The following is a 20177-nucleotide window of genomic DNA, read 5'->3' on the forward strand; positions in this document are numbered from 1 at the left end:
CGTGAGTTTGCCTCAGGGCAGCTCTGGCTGCAATTGTAGCTTACCACCACCGGTATGACTGTGTATGAACGAATAATGGACTCTGTGAAGCGCTCTGAGTCAGAGAAGAGCACTATATAAATCCAATCCATTATTAATATTATTATTATTATTATTATTATTATTATTATTATAATAATAATAATAATAATAATTATTATTATTATTATTATTATTATTATTATTATTATTATTATTATTATTATTATTATTATTATTATTATTATTATTATTCATTATTAACTCAGGGAATCCAGACAAAATCTAAACATTAAAGTCCATACATAAATAAAGTTACCGGTATGTGTAATAAAGTGGAATGACATGACAAAAAGTATTGAACACACTAACTGAAATTAATTCAATACTTAGTGGAGAAGCCTTTGTTTGTAATGACAGCTCCAAGGATGCTTTCTGTATGATGTAACTAATCACCCGCAGTATTCAGGTGTGATTTTGGCCCATTCCTCTACACAGATTGTCTTTAAATCTTGAAGATTGCGGAGGGGCCTCTTGTGAATCTGGATCTTCAGATGCTTCCACAAATGTTCAATTGGGTTTAAGTCAGGTGATTGACTGGGCCATTCCAACAAGTTGATTTTCTTTCTCTGAAATCAACTGCAAGTTTCCTTTGCTGTATGTTTTGGATTGTTGTCATGGTGGAAGGTCCACCCACGTGTCATCCTCAGCATCCTGGTGGATGGCAGCAGGTTCATCTCAAGAATCTCTCTGTACATGGCTCCATTCATTGTTCCTTCAATGAAGTCTGCCAGTACCAGGAGAGGAGAAGCAGCCCCACACCATGATACTTCCACCTCCAAACTTCACTGGTAGTTGGTAGTGTTATTCGAGTAATGTGCACTGCCATTTCTCCTCCAAACATGGTGTTGTGAGACAGCCAAAAAGTAACATTTTGGTCTCATCTGACCAGAGTACATGCTCCCAGTAATTCACTGGCTTGTCCAAATGTTGTTAGGCAAACTTTAAACAAGCTTCAACATGTATTTCTTTCAGTAGTGGAGTCTTGCGGGCTGAGAGGCCATGGCGGTGGAGTGCATTGCCTATGGTCCTTTCTGTCACAGTTGTACCTGCTGCCTCCAAGTATTTCTGGAGCTCTTTCCTAGTGGTCCATGGCTCTCTGGCTACTCTTCTAAGCATCCTTCTGACTCCCTGATCAGAAATGTTGCGAGGAGCACCTGTGCATGGCCGGTTGATGATGGAGTGATGTTGCTTCCACTTATGGATAATGGTGCTTACTGGAAGATTCTGAAGTTGTGAAATACGTCTTTAGCCAATTCTATTTTCATGATTTGGAACAATCTGTTTGTGAAGGTCTTGAGAGCTCTTTGCTGCCTTTTACCCATCATTTGATGTTTCTTGTGTAACACCTTGGTAACAAAAAAAACATTTTTATAGCCCATCAATATATTCTAACCCAGTTGACATTATTAGCAGATAGGAGGTAGTTGCCTCCTAATTCGTTTTGGTTTTCAGCTAGTTCCTTGCCTTTCCTTGCTGTGGTGTAGGGCTGACCTTAGAATTTTTTTTTGGAATTCAAAGCTTCGGGGACGAGATTCGATTTTAATTCGAAGCTTCGAGATACAATAATTTTTTATAATTTTAATTTTTAATTTTAATTTAAAAATGTTTATGTTGTGGGACTTGTCAGTGCTGTAAAGTTTAAACATTTTTAAATCTTAGACAAACAAAACACTTTGCTTTCATGAAATATTGTAAGCAGTCATTTGAGGCTTTATAAAAGCAGCACAATGAACACAAATCTGTCAGTGCAGAGTCCGACCTCATCTTAAATAACAAACAGCATTGCTTGTTGTAGTTAACAAAGAGAGGCAGAGTTGATTTTGCAAAAAAAATAAATCATATACATATTTCTTTAATAATCGCATTTTATTTTCATATTCGAATCCCATGCCCATCGAACGAATCTTCGAAGTATTTAAGACAGCCCTACTGTGGTGTACTGCTTTTTCTTAGTGTGTCCAATACTTTTTTCCTGTTTCATTCCACTTTATTACACATAACTTTATTTACATATGGACTTTAATGTTTAGATTTCTTGTCTGGATTTCTTGAGTTAATACAAACGCCTGGTGCAAATTTCACTTGAATACGCTCATTGGAAATACATTTACTGAACAAAATGTTGATGTGTTCAATACTTATATATCTAGATCCAGGTTGAGTAGCCTGGCAGGTCCGTCAGTCACTAGACTACAATATAGAATGTATTCTACTAACCCATAGATCTAGGTCCAGGTTGAGTAGTCTGGCAGGTCCGTCAGTCAGTCCGTCTCCCTGCTGGTGACAGAAGCAGCAGCGTCTCTGGTCTCGGGGCAGAGGGTCTGGTCTCAGAGACGCCCCCAGCTTCTTCAGCAACACGTCCACTTCCTCCTCGGTTAGCATGGAAAGGGCCTGGTTGGCCATGGCCACGCTAGGCCCCCTGGGTAGAGAGTTATGTATTCATAAATTACATTGAGACCCGTTTAGTGGATGACTATAATATGACTTTTAACAGATCTTTAAAGATTTCAGTCCTTACTAACATCCATGTTAAAACACTGATCCAATACTTAGACTAGAAAAACCAGCATTAGCTCACTGTCTCAATACTTTAACACTATGGGTGTCGGCCAGAAATCCGGAAAATGACTGTGGATTGCCAGCGCTATTTGTCTATGGAGAAATTCCCCTTCTTTGCAGGGCTAGAACTTTTTAAATTCTATTGCTACATTGCCATTATTAGGGCCCATTCAAAGTCATATATGTATTGTTCATTGTGTAGCAACGTTAAACTTTTTCATTCACATATTCATAGTAAAGTATGGTCTAATGTATAAGTATGTTTTCATTTCTTTCTGCAGCTTTCTCCAGAACGTGATATATAGCCCCAAATGCATTATATTGATGATGAAATACAGTTTGATGGCAATCGGGGCGATATAAAAAATTTCAATTGGACGTACTTCTAGAATGATCTACGTATGATCTGATGATGACCGGATGGGCGGGGGATCGTTTATAATTCCGTGGGCAGCGTTATATCATTCATCTAGTGTGGGTGATATGTTCATCATAACAGTTTATATGGAATACGATCAAAAATAACGCTGAATCTTACCGTATCCTCCTCGCGCCGTTGGGCGATGAGCGTGGAACAGTCATTTACCTATTATGGTATGTAGAAATATCGGGTCCATTTCCAGCTTGTATAATAGTATATATGTCCAAATCATGTTGTTTATCGAGTTATTGGCAATCGATCGCTATGTATTGTGTCGAGATCGAGTCCCGGTAGCCAAACAGAGTGCCCGGAAGTAATACGGCCGACCAGCACAACCTCCATAGCACTTCCTGTTTGGCGATTGCGCCGATCGGCCACCAGATGGCGCTCCTGAACCGCCAGAGAGCTCAGTGGGTCCTCCTGGTGGATCTCATGCCAGCGGAGGGGAAATATGAATCCGATCGCAGATTTTTGAAATATTGATATAAGGACGCTGTAAAGCGTCCTCCGGCAACTTGAGCATGGCCGGGAATGACGCTTTTAAGCGTTTTCCGGCAGTCAAAGTGTTAATATAACCTGGGCAGGGTGATATGTTATTATTATTATTATAACCTAGGCAGGGTGATGTGATATTATATTCTTATTATTAATAATAATAATAATAATAATAATAATAATAATAATAATAATAATAATAATAATAATAATAATAATAATAATATTATAAGCTGGGGAGAGTGATATGGTATTATATTATTATTATTATTATTATTATTATTATTATTATTATTATTATTATTATTATTATTATTATTATTATTATTATTATTATTATTATTATAATAACCTGGGTAGGGTGATGTGATATTATATTATTATTATAATAATAACCTGGGCAGGGTGATGTGATATTATATTATTATTATAATAATAACCTGGGCAGGGTGATGTGATATTATATTATTATTATAATAATAACCTGGGCAGGGTGATGTGATATTATATTAGTATCATAATAATAACCTGGGCAGGGTGATGTGATATTATATTAGTATCATAATAATAACCTGGGCAGGGTGATGTGATATTATATTAGTATCATAATAATAACCTGGGCAGGGTGATGTGATATTATATTAGTATCATAATAATAACCTGGGCAGGGTGATGTGAACACTCCAGCGTCTCCAGCGACAGCCCTTCATGCGTTTCCCATGGCGAGATGATGAAATCATCAATGAAGACTCCTCCCCTCCAGGGACAGCACGGGGGCGTGGCTTCAGCTTCACTGTCACCTGTCAAACAACCAACAAATCAATCAACCGGTCGGTCGGTCATTAAGACCAGTTTGCGCCATCTGTCTTTTCATGACATCAGACTATATACTCAAATAGTGTATCCATCCATCCCTACCAAAGAAACAGAAATAAATAAATAGAAAACATGTATTTATTATATTCTATTTATTAAGCAGACCCACCTTCAGGCTGTCGGTCTTGGGTTTGGAGTCCATGGTGAGAGCAGAGGCAGGAGGGAAGGAGAGAGGAGGAGAGGTGGGAGCAGGAGGAGGAGAACAGGAGGGCTGAGGGAGACAGTGAACAGCTATGGAGGACATGTTACTGCTATACTGGTGCTGCACTTTGACAGAGGAGACGCCCTCACTGTTGTTCTCCTCTACAACCACTGGTACTGCAGGCTACAGACAGAGACAAACAGAGAGAGAGACAGACCGACAGACAGATAAGCAGAGAGAGAAAGAGATGAGATAATCAGGTAATATAAACGTAACTCTGTGTGTATAGTACATAGTAGTACTCAGTGTATATAGTACATAGGTGTAATAGGGAGATTTGCTTTCATTTGTCTATGTTTGCCCCACCCCCTACACTTAAGCACTTAATAAATGCTGATATGGATATAACGGTAATAATAAGCCAAGATATCGGTCAGGCTCTATTTAAATGTATTTTATATGCATGTATCTGGCTGGTATATTTATTTAAATATATTTAATAGCTATGTATCTGTACCTTGGTGTCGGCTGGTTTGTTGTAGAGGGAATAGCAGTTGTTGCTGCAGAAGATCAGGGAGGTGACCGCCCTGGACTCGCCCTCCTATAATAATAATAATAATAATAATAATATTGTTATTATAATAACACAACATTATGATATCAGATCAAACACTGCGTCTGGGGTCTTGACAAATCTGTTCCAACCTTCACCTGGGTTGAAACTAACATGCTAAATTAACACCCAACAATAAACTAAAACTATATAAAGCTGATATTTGCATTTCAAAACAGTCATTTTGTTCATATGTGACTGTGCCTGGCGATCATGCCGACAAGTCCGGGGGCTGGAATGTTCAGAAAAAAAGAAACAAGGTATTTTTTTTGGTTTTGTTATTTTGAACACTGAACTTTACACATTACTGCCACTTAGTGGAAAGAGTGATGGGAATCAGTGACCTCATTAGAGAATAAATCAGAGCCTCTAGGTGGCAGTAGTAGGGATGGGTACCCTTCACATTTGAACCGATACCGGTACCTGTGAATCGATACCGGTACCCAACGGTACCTTTTTTTGGTACTTTAGTCTCAAGAAATTTAATTTACCTACCTCAGTCGTAAAAAAAAAATCCAAACTTCAAATAACTACAATTTCGACAGTTTTCGGCTTGTCATTGCTCCGACTGCTTTGTTGTTGAATCAAGTCAAATCCTAGGTAAGCATATATTGTGCGTGTGAACGTTGACATGAAAAAAAAGTAAAAAAAAGAAAAAAAGTATTAAAAAAAAAGAAAGAAAAAAAAAAAAAATATTCGGTTTCTCACTTGATTCGATACTCGGTAGTACCGACATGTTTCGGTTCGGTACCTCAAAAGTACCGAATTCGGTACCCATCCCTAGGCAGTACTGGCAGCTACTGTTCCTAATTTATGCAAATGCCATGTCGTCAGCTTGTGACTGCAACTGTTTGCGGACGACTCAGCCCTGCTGGTCTCTGACAAGAACAAGTTACAGGTTGAAAAAACCCTCAGCTCGGAACTAGGCAAAATCTGCATATGGCTCGCCAATAACAAACTAACATTACATATGGGCAAAACAGAGTCCATTCTCTTCGGTTCAAATAACAAACTCAGCAAGACCGACGACTTCTCAGTTACAGTGGATGACAATATTGTCACAAGGAAAGATGAAATTACCTACCTGGGTTCCATCCTAGAAGCTAATCTTTCCTGTGACAAAATGGCATCCAATGTAATAAAAAAGTCAACCAACAAACTCGATTCTTGTACCGGATCTCCTCTCTGGTAAACAAGAATACCCTGAAGACTCTGGCAGGAGCACTCATTCAAGGGTACTACGACTATGCTTGCACCTCATGGTACCAAAGCACCTCAAAGGCACTAAAAACAAAATTACAAACATCTCAAAACAAACTGGTCAGACTACTGCTTGACCTGACTCCTAGAACCCACCTCACCCCTGCCCACTTTGACAACCTAGGATGGCTTAGAGTAGACGACAGAGTACAGCAACTTGCAATGGGCCTGGTCTACAAGATACACTACACGACCAAGGTACCCATGTACATGTCAAATACTTCCCAAAGGTCAGTGAATACCACGATCACAACACCAGAGGGAGCTCCACAAATCATGTTAAACCCAGATTCGGCTCAAACAAGGGACTAAACACTGTAACGGACTAAACACGTTTACTCAACCTATTACGTGCTTCCAATCTCGGGTTACAAGACCAAACAACCAACGAGCATCAGTTTCAGACAAGTGACCATGTCCGGTTTCGTCTGGCCCTGAATGGACCAGTCACCTCTGACGGTGAAAATGATTGACAGTTTTTGTAGCCAATGAAATTCTGGAGCGAACGGTATCTTACATGAGGGATGGTTACTACGATAAAGGGAGAGAATAAGGAGAAAGGAGAATGTATTGGACCCAACGACCATTTTGGATAAGCATACTGAATTATTACAGATACAAACATGAGAAAAACAGTGTGAAACACTAATTTCCCATGGGATTGTTATAAACTTTGGACCTGTACTAGATAAGACTTCAGGCTATGGACCCATTGTGTTTTCCAGCTCATACCTCTCAGCTGGAACTGGAAAATTCAGACGTAAGTAAAGTAAACCTTTATTTCAGTGTGTTCCTTTGTACCTCTGTAACTCTATTACATTAGCACTCAGAGTGATTCCTCCTGTTGTGGAAGAAAATTCAGAATGTTTCCTTTCAAAAGAGACCAGTCATGCATGTGCTATAAGTGGTTCAAGAATAAATAGCAAATGTCTTTGGGCATGCAATCGACAGGCGTTTTATGCAAAACTAGCCAAATGCTTGCCCGATGGATAAGAGGTTAATAATACCATTTAAGTTCTAACAATGACTTTGAAAACATGTTTTATTTTCATCAGATGTTCCTCACTTTCTGACTGTAACAAATTAAATATACAACATGATGCTGTTGCTGACATTTTAAGTAAAATGTATATAAATAATATAAAAATATAACAATTTTGAGTTTTCCTGAACAACCATGGTACAGAGTAATAGTATCGGAGTGGTTTTACAAGTATATGAGCACAGTATCGGGATAGCCCTAGCAAGTCTATGACCTGCGAGGTGAATGGATCATTGGACAACACTGTAGGTTGAAAAATAAGCAGAATGAACCTTTTATAAAACAGTGTGTTATGTTATCTAGCTACCTGTTTCAGAGTATCCTTGGTGGTCTTGTGAACTGCATCTCCCAGCACCAGCACTTTGCAGTGGGCACACCGCTGAGGCTTGGCAGCAGGGCTGGAGACGCCATGTTGGTTGTAGTCCACACTGCCTCCTGGACAAAAAGCATTCAAAACTGTTAGAATAGTTAAGAGGGAGAGAAACAGAAAGAGAGAGAGAGGGGGGAGAGAGAGAAACAGCGCGAGAGAGAAACAGAAAGAGAGCGAGAGACAGATAAATATAGAGAGCGAGAGAGAGACAATACAGAGGGGAAAAAGTGAAGAAAAAAGAGCAGATAGAGAAGAGAAGAGCAGATATATGGAGAAGAGGAAAGTAAATAGAGAGAAGAGCAGATAGATGGAGAAGAGAAGAGCAAATAGAGAAAAGAAGAGCAGATAGATGGAGAAGAGGAGAGAAAATAGGGACTCAAGACTCCCAAGATGCAGCACTGAACGTCACAGGAAGTCCTTCATACCAACAGCCATCAGACTGTACAACGCCTCACTGTGTTTCACTGAGCAGCACAGAGTAACAGTATAAATCCCTGTATATCTTCCTGTAAATTTTTTATGTATATTACTGTAATATATATATTTTAGAATGTATATCTCTGACCGTGTACTAATACTATTATTCTTATTCATCTGTGGTGCTGAATTTCAATCGGGATCAATAAAGTACTTCTATTCTATTCTATCATTCTATTCTAGAGAAGAGAAGAGCAGATATATGGAGAAAAGAAGAGGAGATGGAGAAAAGAAGAGCAGATAGATGAAGATAAGAGAAGAGCAGATAGAAGGAGAAGAGAAAGACACACACAGATAGATACATATATTATAGATAAATAGATAGATAGATAACAAGCGTTAATGTGATTCAATAAAACACCTGTAAAGTGGGGTGGTGTATAGTTAAAAGTACCAGTGCTGTTATACTCATAGAATGACTCTTGTCCAATCAAATGACTTTGTGGGAACTAACTGTTGTATAAAGATAAATAGATACTAACCAGCATTAGCAGTAGGTCCAGACGGTCTGGTCAGTCTGCTAACTGGCTGGGAGCCCAGCACAGGAAGCCTGGCGTCCACTCCCTGAGAGAGAGCGAGAGCGAGAGCGAGAGCGAGAGAGAGAGAGAGAGAGAGAGAGAGACAGAGAGAGAGAGAGAGAGAGAGAGACACACACACACACACACAGAGACACACACACATGTTATATGCTATGCTAACATTTATGTTCTTTTTTATATTTATTTTCCAGCCCCTCTTTCTCCCATTTGTGGGGGTGTAGTACATACATTATTTCCTTCCCGGCCTGGCTACCCCTCACACCCAAAGAGTAAACGTTTACAAACTGGGCAGTACTGTGTCTGGCTGTGTCTGGCTCCCAAAAGCCTGGCTAAATCTGACATGTGTAGGTAAAGAGACAGTAGTCCTATAATATAAAGAGACAAGTCTAACCTGGGTTAGAGGAACTTTGACCCCAGCCAGCAGGGCCAGGGAGGAGAGTTCTGGTCCTACTGGCTGGACCGGGCCTGGTGCCGCCCTGCTGAGCTGGTAGCTGAGAGGTATGGGAACACACAGCAGACCAGCCACTGCCGCAACCACACCTGCTATATTCTGGAGACACAAAGAGACAGGAAGACATAGATACACACAGAGACAGAGAGACACAAGAAGACACAGGGGAAAAACAGGGACACGGGTAGAAACAGAGAGAAACAGAGAGACACAGATAGACAGAGAGACACAGAGAGGCATTGAGACACAGACATGGGGAAGAGACAGGGATACACAGGGAAGGACACAGGCTGAGTCAAGCTTATAATTTATGTCTCATCATCATATATATTTTTTTTTATCCACTTTTTCTCCCATTTTCTATATTTTCTCCCATCCCAATTTCGTATCATCCAATTCAACCCTCCCCTGTCACGAATGCTGTTTCTTGCCTCCCACAAGCCGGCTGCAATGTGGACTAAGTCATACATAGCACAAGTCCCCTCCGGTACTTGAGGTAACAGCAGTCGCATCTTTTCACCTGCGCAGCTCGATCTCTCAGTGGCGAGGAGTAACGCGTGGGAGGCTCACGCTGCCCCCGACACTTCCTGATTCTACTGCGCAGGCGCACCAACCGACCTGTAGGAGTCGCTGTCCACAACGCCCGATCCCCACCCATCAGTTTCCCACCCCCTAATACGGCCAATGTGTATTAGTATGAACGACCAGCTAAACTGAAAGCAATGTGGAGCGCTGGGCTCGAACAGGCAAGCCCAGCGTCTCCGTCATTCGTGGCGAGCGCCTTGCCCACTACGGCACGTAGCCGCCCTATCATCTTATCTTTTTATTGGTTGTTTTCTTTAACCTCTTAAGCCCTAGCCATATTTTCCTAAATGTGCCTAAAAGTACATACCCAAGTAAATGGAAGATTGCTCCTCTTTTACAAAGGCCATTTGCATGTTATTGGTATCTAGGGACATCTATGGACCTCTGGGAATGTATTTCCACTGTCAGCGATATTGTTACTATGCTTGAGTAAATTGTAATGAACCAAAGGAGAATATAAATTATTATTATTAGTATTAGTAGTATTTTTCATCTTTGACGGTGAATAACACCATGCTAAAATTGACCTAAAGTGAGAAATTGCCACTGAGCTCATTCAGCACATTATTGACATAAAGTGTACTAAAATCTAAGCAAATGAACACAGGACAGATGATTTACAGGATTTCTTTGTAGATACAGTACTGCCATCCGGACACATGCAATTTGAAATATGAATATAGAATATCAGGCCTATAAATTACCTTATTATGGCCAAGTCACACATCTATGGACTGGGCCAAATCACCTCTTTCCAATGGCAGAGTTAAATCTGGATTTAGTACCACCAGGCACCCGTTACAGGGCAGCAAAGACCGTGAATGAAATCTACTGTAAGTACAGTTACTTACTTTAGTATAATGTCCATAGCTCCACCATCACACACACGTTTTTTTCTTAGACGTTCACAGAAAGGTAAAGAAACTATATACGTTGTATTCATTTGAAAAAGAAACGCAACATTACTTAATACGGACTGTATTGATCTATTTATGACGTGAAATAAATCTCCGGTACTGGGCCGATCGGGCTTAAGAGGTTAAGCAATCATTGTACAAACATACACATACAACAATTTCTCACCCTTCTTTAAACAAAAAACTAAACACATGGGTCAGTTTGCTGCCTCCTAGTGGCTGATATTTACACCACCTCAATCTGTGATGTCAGAGTACCTATTTTCCCCCCTATACAGACTTTGATAGTACCTCATCTAGCAGACTAAACATATGTATGTGTCTGTGTGTGTGTCTGTGTGTGTCTATGTATGTATGTGTATGTGTGTGTTTCTGTTATGTGCTGACCTGAGCGGCAAGAGGGTTAAGGGTTATTGCTATGGAGACCAGGCCAGCGCTGGAACAGGAGGGCGGTCCCAACTGGTTAGGCTCTGCCTTGATCTCCTGCTTCACCTGCGAACCTGGAGGACACAAACACACACAGACACATCAAAAACAGCAACAACAAGGACACATGGGGACAGGATGTCTATGTAAAGAGAAGGACATAACATCACTTTTTTTTTTTTTTTTTTTTTTTTACATGCAACATGTTACATGCTATGGCTGGTATTATATTTTATCCCAGATATATAATAAAACTCTTTGGGCAACATGTTGGCTAGCTAACATTAGCATTAACAAATTAACATAATGCTAACTGTCTTGTACAACATGTTGGCTAGCTAACATTAGCATTAACAAACGAACATAATGCTAACTGCCTTGTACAACGTGTTGGTTAGCTAACATTAGTACAGTTAACATTATGTTAGTTTGTTAATGAATCATTGCATTAGGGATGTCCGATATTATCGGCCTACCGATATTATCGGCCGATATCGGCATTAAAATGTGATATCGGAAAATATCTGTATCGGTTTTCAATTATTTTAATTTTTTTTTATTTTATTATATATATTTTTTTACATTTCTATAGAAATGATGTCCGATATTATCGGCCTACCGATATTATCGGCCGATATCGGCATTAAAATGTGATATCGGTTTATATCGGTATCGGAAATTAAGAGTTGGACAATATCGGTATATCGGTATCGGTAAAAAAGCCAATATCGAGCATCCCTACATTGCATTTATATTGTACTTTTCGAGACAATCAAAGCGCTTTTACAATGTAGAGAAGAAATGTCCTCATTGTGTAGCAGCCAACCTTGGGCTGATATGTAGACGTTCATCAGTGTCATAGTTCTTCCCTACTACTACTGCAGTGAAAGTGACCATCTCAGAAGTGGTTACAGTTCAGGCAGACTGGAGGTGATCCAGTCACTTCATTAAATCATTCTGGGAAAAACTACCATGTTCACCTATGTGGGGCGACAGTGGCTCAGGAGGAAGAGCGGTCGCCTGGTAATCAGAAGGTTCCCGGTTAGATTCTGGCTCCTCCCGGCAGCATGTCGAAGTGTCCTTGAGCAAGACACTTAATCCATAACTGCTCCTGATGAGCAGGTTGGCACCTTGCATAGTTGCCTCCACTGTTGGTGTGTGGATGTGTGAATGAATGGATGAATGTGAGGCATAAGTTGTAAAGGACTTTGGATCAACACGCTATATAAATGCATAAAAAACAGTAGGCTATGTTGACAGTTGTATGACTTGTGGATATGAGCTCTACTCTGGTGTTGGCTGGATGGACCAGACTTTTAAAGGAAGACATGCATTGTTGGGTTTGGTCTTTTCATAGGCTACGTTTACAAAAACAAAAGAAAAATAGAATTACATCTTATCCTTTAATTACCTTTGCCCCAAGCGCAGGGCATGATGGGTATTGTAGGCGAAGGGCAGGGTGAGAGGGCCTCCAGCTTGATGTGGGACAGGTCAGGGTATCTGCTGATCTCCATGTCCACACAGCTCTCTGGAGACGAGGAGGGGACATAACTGTCCGGGCTGTCTCTGTCTCTGTCTCTGTCCGCTGAGGAGCCCTGGACCCTGCAGGAGAAACACAAACAGACCACATTTACCTTAAATACATACATTTACTTTATATACCGAAAGCCTCTGAAGTTGCCTTTAGTGCACTCAATGCCCACAGGAGAGATTCAATGGATGGATAGTGATTCAATGGATGAATAGTAGGGCTGCAGCTAACGATTATTTTGTTATTGTTTAATCTGTCACACACACAAACACATCAAAATCATCACATCACATACAGAACTCCCCCACCTAACACCTTTTCCAGGCGAGAGGCATTCACTGGTAGGGGGTAGGTGCACAAAGTTACCATAGCTACATGTTCGGGAGACTCAGGTGCATAGAAACCTGATTATGATCATGTTTCTACCACAACCACAGCCCAAGCTTTTTTACACGAAGGGGAGCATTATAGCACAATAAGACTTATTTTACGAAAAAAAAAGGCGCGGGCGGAAGTGGCAATTTTTCAAAGTAAAATACCCGGAGGACTAATGAAAATAAAATACATTTCCTTTTAAACAACTTTATTCTTTCTTTGCGGCCCGGTACCAAATGATCCACGGCCAGGTAGCGGTCCGCAACTCGATGGTTGGGGACCTCTGCTGTAGAGCCCTCTCTCTATACTCCGTTATGCGCAAGCTGGGGTAAATTATTCTATGCAACGGAGAAATATTTCTAATTTCTGTGCGTCTCCTCTCCGACACCAGAGAGAAACTTTTAGCCAGTAGCCTAGCCAATCCCCTCCGACACAACTGTAGTTTTTTCACACAGCAAGGAAAATAATACTGTCGGACAATCTAACAATAATTAACATTTACAAGTCGCAAATAAGGATACAGAACATTTCAAAGCACTCAAAATTGGCAATATCTCCATTTCGACCTATTTCTGAATTGCGCTACATGTGGGTTTTTTCTGAGGAATCGTGAGCTCCTTAACAAGACGGGTTAGACTGTGCCGGGTCACATTTGACAGTGGAAGCAGATAATTTGACAGCGGAAGCAGACCAGGGGCTAAATAAACCTCTTGACATCTTGAATTTGTAGCGGGGGTTTAGTCAGCCTACTGTATCAACAGTGGAAAATAGAGTGCATTGATGTTTTTGTTGATAATATCAGAGAAGGATTGTCTGGAACTTTTCAGTTCCAGATTGTAGGAGTGAACTTTCTTTGTATATTTCATAGTAAATGTCGTCTCATGGATGCATAGTGATTCAATGGATGGATAGTGATTCAATTTCTCTGCATGTATTTGTGGCTCTGTAGGCCGTGGATGTATTTCATTACTGCCATTTAGAACCTATAGCATACAGAGCTTCTAGTCTTCTTTATAATAACTCTGGTGCTTTAGAACCTATAACATACAGAGCTTCTAATCTTCTTCGTAATAACTATATGGTGGTTCTCTATAGTCTTTATAATAACTTGTTACCTGAGCTCCTCCTGGTTGTTATGGGGTGGAGTTGGGAGAGAGGCAGGGACATCCACCATCTTAGAGGCGTGGTTTAAAGCCAGAAGCTCCTCCCCTTTCTGCTTTAGACCAGTCACTCCTTTCACTGCTGCAGAATACATGTCGTTTTGGATTTCAATTAGATTTGAAAGTACTTTTTAAATGTTCAATTCTTTTTATACAGATAATGTAATTATTATTACTACTACAGCTACGATTACTAGCAGTCCTATAAGTAGGATCAAAATTAGTAGTAGCACTATAATCTTAATCATAATATTCGTTTTAGTATTAATATCATTATGTTTATTACTAGTAGTATCAGTAGTATAATCTTACCATCCTGCTCTCTGATAGCAGAAGCCTTCCGAGCTAGCTCCTCTGTGGTAGCAAAACCGTTGAGCATCTTCTGCCTAGCAACAGGCGGGGGGGTGGGGGGTAGGGAGGCCGGCGGAGTGGGGGGGTTGCTCAGGTTGTTCTGCTGAGGAAGACCAGGAGAGAAGGGTATGATGTTTGTTGTTGTTGTTCAAACAGGAGAAATTCTACTAATTTAAATTTTTGTACCTATATTTAACCAGGAAAAAAGGTCCCCTCAAAGGGTAACATGGAAAGGGGACAAAAAAAAGTTAAATAAAATAGAAAAGAGACAGATGGTACATACATCACAGAGGTAAGAAACAGAAGGTACATCATCACAGAGGTAAGAGACAGACGATACATACATCACAGAGGTAAGAGACAGAAGGTACATCATCACAGAGGTAAGAGACAGAAGGTACATCATCACAGAGGTAAGAGACAGACGATACATACATCACAGAGGTAAGAGACCGACAATACATACATCACAGAGGTAAGAGACAGATGGAACATACATCACAGAGGTATGGGAAATAATTAAAACACACATCAAACAAACAACTAAATACAATTACATACATACATGAAGCAAGACACTTAAGCCCTAATTGCTCCCGATGAGCAGGTTGCATGGTTGCCTCTGCCATCGGTGTATGAATGTGTGTGTGAATGTGTGAGTGAATGGGTAAAATGTGAGGACCAAATTGTAAAGCGCTTTGTATAACCATTTACCATTTAATACAGAGAGGAGAAGGGAAATCAACATGTGCAACAGTCAGCTAGGGACTGTTGCAGTTTCTGCTTAAACACATGAAATGATGGAAGTGATGAAAGTTTAAGGGAGTTTTGGAGAGAGTTCCAGTCATTTGCTGCAGCAAAATGAAAGGAATTCTGGCCAAAGACTTGGGAATAGATACAGTAATAAGTTAACTCATGACAGTTAGATCTGTAGCACTCAACACAATGATGAACATTGTTACTCAGCTGATAAGAGTTGTACCCTTCCTGCTGACTTGTTGTACAAAACTTGTAAGTCGCTTTGGATAAAAGCGTCAGCTAAATTACTAAATGTAAAATGTTAATGTAACCCCCCCTGTTCGGAGATATGAATCTCTAGTAACGGCCCTTTAGTAGTATAGTAATAGTTGTAGTAATAGTAGAGTATTATCTTGTATATATGAGCTGAGAAAGGTAGTAGTAGTAGTAGTAGTAGTTGTTGTGTATTACCTTGTATGTGAGCTGAGAATAGTAGTTGTAGTTGTATTAGTAATAGTAGCAGTAGTAATAGTACTAGTAGTGTATTACCCTGTATATGAGCTGGGAATAGTGGTAGTAGTAGTAATACTACTAATAATAGTAATAGTAGTAGTAGTATATTACCTTCTATGAGCTGAGAATAGTAGTAGTGGTAGTATTAGTAGCAGTAGTAATAGTACTAGTAGTGTATTACCCTGTATATGAGCTGGAAATAGTAGTAGTAGTAGTACTAGTAATATTAGTAGTAGTAGATTCCATTAGCCAGTAAATAACAGCCATCTAAAATTTAAATTGGCGGCCATTGTGGCCAGCAAAATAAATCTCTATATTACACTGTGAATGTGATGTGTGTTGTGCGTTACAGCCGTGGTACTGAATGCACAGTAGACTACTGCCCTGTCATGCCATGAGAGGGGGAGTGCCTGTTCTGGCAGTGACACACACGTTTGCAAGTTCAACAACAATCTCAAAAAACAACGTTACGGTCCAGTTCTATGATTGCGGCTACAGTAAACAGATGTCCCTTTTATACGAAATTCCACACTACTAACATTAACAATCAAGAGGGACACATGGAAAACGCTGAGGCAGCAGTACCAGCGGAAAAAAACCAGAAAACAAACCAATATTTCAGCGAGGCAACAAGTATTAAGTACACAGGATGAGCTACACTGCTATTTAACGTTAGGTAACGTAATGTCCAAAGGAGTCCATCTGGCTTCTGCCAACAAAGATATTGTTACATCAAAGAACAAATTAATTCACAAAATGTATCACCATTCAACATTATTGAAGACACCTGCCTGTTACTTCCCCTAAGCTGCAACTAACATTACATTGATCTATTGCGTCTGTCTGACTACGTCAGTTTTTAATTAATTTTCAATAAGGAGTATCCGTTTGTTGGACAGGGTTGACGCTGTGTCCATTTAAACCATATTTGTGTCCGTTCTGAGAGGATGATCTTTTGGAATTGACAGATACATTACCATCCGCAAAGCTGTTGTTTCTGCAATGGCACGATTATGTTAGGTTCTAAACACGCAGACAGTAATACCTTCTGTCAAATTTCTATCCGTTCAATGATGGATCAATGCCTAACCATGTTTTTATGCATTTCTCTGACCGCATGTGTATGATATGGCACATTACATTTGAATCTTGTCGGCCGGGTTGGCTGGCCCAAAACAATGAAAACATAGCAAAAAATTGCTGAGTAGTAGTAGTAGTAGTGTATTACCTTGTATATGAGCTGAGAGTAGCAGTAGTAGTAATAGTAGTAATAATAGTAGTAGCAGTAATAATAATAATAGTAGTAGTAGTAGTAGTAGTAGTAGTAGTAGTAGTAGTAGTAGTAGTAATAGTAGTAGCATTAGTAGTAATAATAGTAGTAGCAGTTGTTTTGGCAGTCTGGAGAGTTGTATGTTGAGTTGTTTTTTTGTTATGTTTTCTTTTTTGTGGCCATCTTGGTCTATATACTTATTGTTAAGTATACTATATACTTATTGTTTATGTGTCTTGTAAGCCCATATGGGCTGGGCATAAGTAAGACAAAAAAAAAAAATATCAATCAATCAGTAGCATTAGTAGTAATAGTAGTAGCAGTAATAATAATAGTAGCAGTAGCAGTACCTTGTATATGAGCTGAGAATAGTAGTCCGTCACCCCGTCCAGGCAGGCATTGCCAAAGGAGCCAGTCAGCCGACTGTCTCTGTCCAGCTGTCTGCTGCCGTACGGGGGGAACAGAGACAGGTTCACTCCCATCACTGGTTCCATCAGAGGCAACAGGGTCAACTGCTATATATATATATATAGAGAGAGAGAGAGAGAGAATGTGAGGGAGAGAAAGACAAAGGGAGAGAGACAATGTATTTGTATTATCTATGTCATCAATTAAATCAAATCAAATCAAATTTATTTATAGGGCCCGACAACACACGTTAATGTCCCCATGGGCCGTACAGATCTTCTTTAAACAAGTCAAGAAGAAAACATAACAATAAGTCAAGAACAGAACAAGAACACCATAAGGTGCAAACATTTTTAGATGGATGCAAATAAATGAAAGAATGCAAGCACAATTGAACCCTTGCACTGAAGAACCATATAAGTTTGCTTTTAATTAGCTTTTAATTCTTTTGGACAGCCCATGTATTTGGAGTTGTGTAAATAACTTGGTGTTTGAATGTGTCTGTGTTGCTCTACCTGTTTGAGCTGAGTCATCAGAGTGTCTGTGTTGCTCTACCTGTTTGAGCTGAGTCATCAGAGTGTCTGTGTTGCTCTACCTGTTTGAGCCGAGTCATCAGAGTGTCTGTGTTGCTCTACCTGTTTGAGCTGAGTCATCAGAGTGTCTGTGTTGCTCTACCTGTTTGAGCTGAGTCATCAGAGTGTCTGTGTTGCTCTACCTGTTTGAGCCGAGTCATCAGAGTGTCTGTGTTGCTCTACCTGTTTGAGCTGAGTCATCAGAGTGTCTGTGTTGCTCTACCTGTTTGAGCTGAGTCATCAGAGTGTCTGTGTTGCTCTACCTGTTTGAGCTGAGTCATCAGAGTGTCTGTGTTGCTCTAAATGTTTGAGCAGAGTCATCAGAGTGTCTGTGTTGCTCTACCTGTTTGAGCTGAGTCATCAGAGTGTCTGTGTTGCTCTACCTGTTTGAGCTGAGTCATCAGAGTGTCTGTGTTGGAGGAATAGCTCATCTCATCATCCTCCTCCTTCTTCCTCCTCTTGCAGCGAGAGGACGGTTTGTCTGCTCCTGCTTTGGGAGGCTTCTTCTGTCGCTGCTGTTTCCTCTTCACACCCTGCAGCTCAGCTTCTGGTTCCCCAATGTTCCCCTGTCGCTGAAACACAGGAAGTATAACCTCAACCCTCACATCTAACCAACACTGACACCCATGACATAATAACCTCAACCCTAACATCAAAACAACACTGAAAACTACTTATAGTGGTTATAATCACATTATACAAAATTATTATAATGTATTACAACTATGAGAATTATAATACACTATGATCATTGCAAAAAAAAAAATCATGAGTTGACCAGTAATTATGAAGTATTATAATACTTGACATTATAAGGTGTTTTATAATGTGTCATGATTATTGTTATAATAATAATAATAACCTTATTTGTATAGCACCTTTCATACAGGGGATTGTAGTTGTGCACTTGAATGCACAGACTGGAGTGTATTCCGTGATAACACAGCCAATATTAACGAATACACTGAAACGGTGCTTGACTTTGTCTGTACTCTGGTAGAAGAAACAATCCCCTCTACCACAATTAGAATCTACCCAAATCAAAAGCCTTGGGTAGATAAATCCGTCCGTGAGGCTCTGAAAGTGCGCACCTCAGCCTACAACACCGGGCTGGTGACAGGCAACATGGAAGAACACAAGACGGCAAGATACAACGTCAGGAGAGCAGTAATAGAGGCAAAACGGCATTACAGGGATAAAGTTGAACTTCAGTTTGAACAGGCTGACTCTAGAGGTATGTGGCAGGGCCTCAGAACAATGACAGATTACAAAGGCACCTCCGTCAAACTGAACAGTGACATCTCCTTAGCAAATGATCTCAATACCTTCTATGCGAGGTTTGAGGCTGTGAATAACAACACCAGCCTACAAGCCACGGCAAGGGGGGGGGGGGGGGGTCTGCTGATGGAGACTCAGTGTTCAGGGTAACAGAGCATGAGGTGAGGCGGACCTTTAAAAAAGTGAATATCAGGAAGGCAGCAGGACCGGACAGCATCCCCGGCCGCGTCCTAAAAGTCTGTGCCGACCAACTGGCCCCGGTATTCACTGACATCTTTAACCTGTCCTTAGAACAGGCTATCATCCCTACCTGTCTGAAGAAGTCCACCATCATCCCTGTACCCAAAAAATCTACGCCCCCTTGCCTCAACGACTACCGCCCTGTAGCCCTCACCTCCATAGCCATGAAGTGCAATGAGAAGCTAGTGAAGGGCTACATCTGTTCCTCCCTCCCCATCAACCTGGACCCCCTGCAATTTGCATACCGCCCTAACAAATCCACGGAGGATGCCATAGCCCAGTGTTTCTCAAAGTGGGGGGCGCGCCCCCCAGGGGGGGCGCAGAGACATGACAGGGGGGGCCTTGAGATTAAATAATAATTTTTTTTTTTTTTTTTTTGGGATTACAGAAAATTAACACTAAAGTGCTATCTGTTGCAGCTGCACTGTTCTCCATGAAAATACCATATTTGGATAAGTTTGACCATTTCTCAAAATCTGAAAATCAT

At 40.5% G+C, this 20177-nt stretch overlaps 1 protein-coding gene across 1 annotated transcript in view; it reads right to left on the minus strand.

Moving 5' to 3' along the window:
- Nucleotides 1-20177, minus strand: part of LOC311237806 (histone-lysine N-methyltransferase 2C-like) — a 159001-nt gene that overhangs the window by 18953 nt on the left and 119871 nt on the right. The window contains 13 exon segments of the mRNA XM_084325783.1: nucleotides 2299-2500; nucleotides 4217-4356; nucleotides 4542-4757; nucleotides 5092-5175; nucleotides 7797-7924; nucleotides 8819-8900; nucleotides 9267-9425; nucleotides 11216-11328; nucleotides 12666-12856; nucleotides 14276-14402; nucleotides 14633-14774; nucleotides 17543-17707; nucleotides 18556-18744. Of these exon segments, the coding sequence (XP_084181909.1) occupies nucleotides 2299-2500; nucleotides 4217-4356; nucleotides 4542-4757; nucleotides 5092-5175; nucleotides 7797-7924; nucleotides 8819-8900; nucleotides 9267-9425; nucleotides 11216-11328; nucleotides 12666-12856; nucleotides 14276-14402; nucleotides 14633-14774; nucleotides 17543-17707; nucleotides 18556-18744 (1938 nt within the window).

This window comes from Notolepis coatsorum (assembly GCF_963971535.1).
Source record: "Notolepis coatsorum genome assembly, chromosome: 12".
Taxonomy (NCBI): Eukaryota; Metazoa; Chordata; class Actinopteri; order Aulopiformes; family Paralepididae; genus Notolepis; species Notolepis coatsorum.